Genomic DNA, 5,232 nt, shown 5'->3' on the forward strand with positions numbered 1-5,232 from the left:
CACACACACACACCTGGCAGGCAGCAGTGGGTCGTGGGTTCTGTGTCTGTGTGTGAAAGAGCTTTGAAAATTTAATGAGGAGCATCAATTAATGACCTGCTATCTATGACCCCATTTCCTTTCCTTCTTCTTTTCCATTGCATTTTTGGGATTTTCTCTTTTCACTGGATTCCCAGGAGTCCTTCACACTGACTGTGTGTTCTGTACCTTGATTTGTCGAGTTCTTTAAACATGTGACTACATCCAGTGGTGACACTAGGTTTGCTGGCCACCTGTACTCGGTTCCACTTTTTTCCCTACTAATGACATCAAATACACGTTTAACTGACAACTTTACCTGATGTGTAAGAATTCATCTGATAAATCTTAGTAAAAAAAAAAAAAGCTCTACTTCACAAAACTTCATTATAACCTGTGCAAAGCATGAAGCTGCTCATTTTGATCAAGTTCTACGTGGTTGTACAGAGGAACAGGTCAGTGTCAGGCTGATTGTCAGAGCTTGAAGGTCTTCGCAGCGAATCAAGAGGCTTCTTGCCTCTAGACGCACCAATGAGCTGTTAGATTGGGCGTAACCACTGCGACCTCAAAGAAAAGGCACTCTGGGAGTCTGTGTACAACTGGCACACAAATTTGTATCTGTGTACCTTTTGCCTCTTTGAAAAACAGGAAAAATGTTTATTTCCTCAAGATAAAAACGGGCGTGCTTTCTCAGGTGTGTGTATGCGGCTGAGCCGAACAACCTGGGAGGGGGAAGGTGGGACGTCCTGTCTGAGGGGTCCTTTGGAATCCTGGGATTCGTAGTCCAAACGCATTGACGGGCCTCTTCCTTTCATTTCCTGTTCCCTGCGTCTCTGTTCCTGTCGGAGGAGCTCCTGGGCCTCTAGGAGGACACGAGCATTGTAGCCACCACCCACAGAGGAACTGCTGGATCCTGGGGGAGCGGAAAGGCCATTCCTGCAGCCGGGACGAGGAACGGTGCGCGGGACAGAACGAGGTCCCTGGTAGCTGGAGTAACGGCCGCTGTCTTTTGCTGCCTGGAAACCGTCTCCAGGTGGACACGTCCTCTCCCACTCGCTTTCTGACGCTGGGGTGGGTGTCTTGCGAGGGTGGCTAGACACAGGGAGAAATGAGTTAAGGCGAGATGCTGTGTGTGCACATGTTCTTAAAGACGTTAATAATTCCTTCATACTGAAACAGGAAGTAGGGTCGGGACATATTATAGATTTTTTTTGTTGCCTGTATCTTTTAGTCTACATTACAGTCCATCAAAACCACACTTTCAAAATGAATAAAATCCAGCCAATTTCTTTATAAACATATGAAGTGGAATTTTATTGGGATTACATTTTATTTACCTACTTAATTATTTTGCTGAAATTGAAAATACTAGTAGTACTCTATTGTGAAATACTAGTACTATTTAAATCATGCAAGTTATTCCTGTTTATTTANNTTTTTTTTTTATCATTTGTGATTAGCTGATCTGCTTGATATTTTTATTGATACAATATATTTTTAGCGTTCTTTCATGAACACAACAGAATTGATTCGAAATAGGATTTTTTTTTGTAGCAAATGTCACTTTTATTCAATTTAATGCATTTCTTAAAAAAAAAATATCTTACAAACCTCAAAACTTTTGAACAGTAGTGTTGTTGTTCTTATAGCTACTAGACAAACTACAAGCCACAAAACACTAAGAATTTTAATTTTATGAGATCGTTTTAAAGCGTTTTACTCAATAAATAACAGCACTACTGGTTTACATTTCACACGCACACATACCGTGGCAGAGAGCTGTACTGTCTCTGAGCATGTGTGAAAGCATCTCTGGCTTCCTGCCTCTGTAACTGCACCTCCACAGACACTGAATGACGGCCAGATGATGTCTGCGGGCTGCAGTTGGACTGTAACACAAACAGGAGTTATTAACATGTCAAACTAAAACAAACAGGTAAAAGTAGAGTAGAGGAAAAACTTGGAAGAGACTGAGATCTGGAAATATCATTATGAATCTACAGACACACAAACACTCAAGCTAAGCACTTACCAGGATTCAGAGGTGTTTTTGTGTAGAGGTCTGTGACATTTGTTCAGAAATGTGCGTTTGAATGTGACATTATTACCAGTCCTATGACCTTTGGCGCATTACGGCTGTTAATGAAACCATTAGAGTAGATTATAACCCGTAAAATATTCATGGAGTTAGTTATTACTCTTCATAACAAAATTACAACTACATTACGGTCCTCAATAATTGTTATAAAAATTATTACCCGTTTTTCAAATGACCACATCGTTAAAAAGACAAGCAATTATTTCAGGAACTATATATCTTTATATTCGGCTTGATAACTCCCAATGCTAAATATGCAAATGAAAACCCCCCAAAATTGAACTCACCTAATTAAACTTGATTATAATTGAAGTAGAATTAATATTATTAATAAAAATATTATCTAAATGCACATACAATATACTATTCTCATATGACAAAAATCGGTGGTTCCGGTTTTATTCCTCCAAGATCCTCCTCCATTTAGAGCGCATTCATGGTTCATGTTCATTAGTTTATACGATCCTTGGAATTCAAAGCCATGACCTTGGCGTTGTTGGCAACATTCTCTACCAGTTGAGCAATAGAAGCTCATCTAACATACGTTATGGACACAAAGGTGAGGCTGGAATGAGGACACACAGCATACGTTAGATGAATGTTAGATTAATGTTAGCTGGATGTTAGGTGAAAGCTATGAACATTAAGTGAGTATTAGTTCATTTTACGGTGGGGGGAATTTGCGGTGATAACATAATAAAGCACTTCTCTAATGTAATTCATTAAGAAATCACACACACACATTTACACTTGGTCGGCACAGAACATAAGGGTGTAATTATAAACAATAAAAGACTCATTTAACACCGCCTCTCTTTCTCTCGCGCACACACTGACGGCTTTGTTCCGTACTCGGAACAGTGTAACTGCGGTAAATTGCTCATGACCCATAAGAATCCATTTCTTTTATGGCAACATTTACATTGAGTCCCCTGCTCTCGTCACGCTCAGTCAAACAGATGAATGCCGTCCCAGGCATGCTCAATCAAGAGCCGATCCACACAGAGAATTCCATTAACTCTAATGAAGGAGAACAGCATGCTGGGATTGATTGACACTGCTTGCCAGCCATGTTGCTGTGGAGACAGAGGTGTTGAAGGATGAAGGATGTGTGGAGTCGGGTCATTTAGCCCAGTTCATTAACACGCACGCACACTTCACTGCCTAAAACAACATCAGTGTCACAGGAACGTACCATTTGTTTGCTAAACAGATTATGGCATTAAAGTTCTGATACGAGTTCAGTAACGCTATGAGATTTATAACAGCCGATGATGTTAACACCGACACGCAAACACTCACGAAAAATGGTTAGCGATCAGAAAAAAAGTGGATTTTTTTTTTAATGTATTCTCACCTCATCTCTCTGCGAGAAAAACATCCATGAAGAAATGAGAGACGTGTTTGAAACACCTGAACTGGATTGGATTCAGCTTNNAAAAAAAAAAAAAAAAAAAAAAAAAAAGGCTTAAGTTTTTTATGGGGGTTTTGGACATTTGAAGACTAGGGGAAAATTGGGGAAGAAAAAGGAAGGAAAAAGACATTTAATACAATATCACTACCATTACAAAACAAAACAACAAAAATAAATCCATACATTAAAGCTGAGGAGATGAAAAATTTAAAAAGAGAAATTTACATTAAGGAAAATACACATAACACCGTGTGTAACAGTTCAATGAAACTCTCTCCCTGGAAAGATGATTACAAATGTGTTAAAAACAATTCACACAGAAGAGATCCTGAAATGATCTTTAAGTGCAACTCATTCCTGAGGGATAGTTTACCAAAAATTTTTATATTTTGTCACCTTTAACTCTAATATTCTTTCAAACTTGTATCACTATCTTCTGTGGAACAAAAAAAAACGTTTTTTGGAATTATTGTACTAGGACACAAACAATTATTTTGTGTTCCACAGAAGAAACACCAGTAAACGACTAATTGCCAGATAATTTTTGGGTGAACTATCCCTATATTAGGACTTTCTGCTTCATTTTACAGGCAAAAGAGGTTTAAATTTACCTAAATCCAGATCATCATTTTGAGTTCACACTCAATCCAGATTCTAATGATCTGGATTTGAATTCGATGTCTTAAATACTAAATAATTTCAGTCTAAATACATTGATTTTTAAACTCTCACACGTACACATTCACACTCTTTCATCTTGCAAACATAAATTCAGCCATTCGCAGTTCTTGCCTGAATTCATGATCTGCTGAAGTCATGGCAGCGGTGATATGGTTGAACAGATGAATGGATGGGTGAACAGTCCAGATGGATGAACACATGGTGATGTTAGCATTGTTAGCGGACAATGTCAGTGTCAGAGGTGACATGCTCCTGCATGCAGTGGTCTCAGGTTAGCGGTTAGCATTAGCCCAGGCCTGGAGGTCATATATACGTAACCGCCCCAGTTCTTGGACTTAGTCTTATCCTTCCTGGGACCATGGGGCATACGTCCAGTGGTCATAGGTGCACATACACAGCTCACACACTCACCCAGGGCTGTTCCAAGCTGTAGGAGCGGTGGCGATCATCTGGCTCCGCCTCTTCCTGCCGGACCTGCTGGAACTCCTGGCGTAATCGCTGGATTCGGTCGTGGTTGCTGGGCGTCAGCCTGTTAGGAGCAGGAGGAAGAGGGCACATGATGACACGGTTACATCATAATCCCTTTGATCCTATACTCTCCGGAATGACAGGTGTTGGAAGTGCGACCCTGTGTAAAAGGTCACCTAGTTACGCTTCGCTACCTTTATGAGAACAAAGGTCAAGGTGTCACACACGGCGCACAGATGGTCCAGATACCTAAATGGGCAACAAACTTGGCCTCTCCTATGCTCCACATAATCAGACGAGGAAAGCAGAATTNGTGTGTGTGTGTGTGTGCGCGAGAAAGAGCCAGACAGATTTCCTCTTATTAAAATTCCATAATCACATGTTGAGTGTTTACGATATAGAGGACAGCAACTGGGGCTTTTTACACATGAGCAGATGTCCAGTTTAAAACACACAGATGCAGTATAAACTTTGCCACAGGAGATTACTAGAGATAATTTAAGAACGCAGACTAATCAGAAAACATGCATGCTTTTATAATATATTTTTATAT

At 40.1% G+C, this 5,232-nt stretch overlaps 1 protein-coding gene across 1 annotated transcript; it reads right to left on the bottom strand.

Moving 5' to 3' along the window:
• Nucleotides 1–370: 370 nt before the first annotated feature.
• On the bottom strand, nt 371–4,784 carry LOC122330271 (partitioning defective 3 homolog). The gene is made up of 3 exons (XM_043227158.1): nt 4,623–4,784; nt 1,786–1,907; nt 371–1,110 (listed from the first exon to the last, which is right to left on the bottom strand). Exons 1-3 carry the CDS (start codon nt 4,767–4,769, stop codon nt 684–686), a joined length of 696 nt encoding a protein of 231 aa, XP_043083093.1. The 5' UTR covers nt 4,770–4,784; the 3' UTR covers nt 371–683.
• Nucleotides 4,785–5,232: the final 448 nt, after the last annotated feature.

The sequence above is a fragment of the Puntigrus tetrazona genome, chromosome 24 (genome assembly GCF_018831695.1).
Source record: "Puntigrus tetrazona isolate hp1 chromosome 24, ASM1883169v1, whole genome shotgun sequence".
In the NCBI taxonomy this organism is placed as follows: domain Eukaryota; kingdom Metazoa; phylum Chordata; class Actinopteri; order Cypriniformes; family Cyprinidae; genus Puntigrus; species Puntigrus tetrazona.

Excerpts from the sequence above, each read along its gene's own strand:
- LOC122330271 (XM_043227158.1), bottom strand. The coding sequence starts at position 4,769 with ATGTGCCCTCTTCCTCCTGCTCCTAACAGGCTGACGCCCAGCAACCAC. Across the intron at positions 1,908-4,622 it reads ACAGCTTGGAACAGCCCTGG|TCCAACTGCAGCCCGCAGAC; the intron begins GTGAGTGTGTGA and ends TTTGTGTTACAG. Across the intron at positions 1,111-1,785 it reads CAGTACAGCTCTCTGCCACG|CCACCCTCGCAAGACACCCA; the intron begins GTATGTGTGCGT and ends CCCTGTGTCTAG.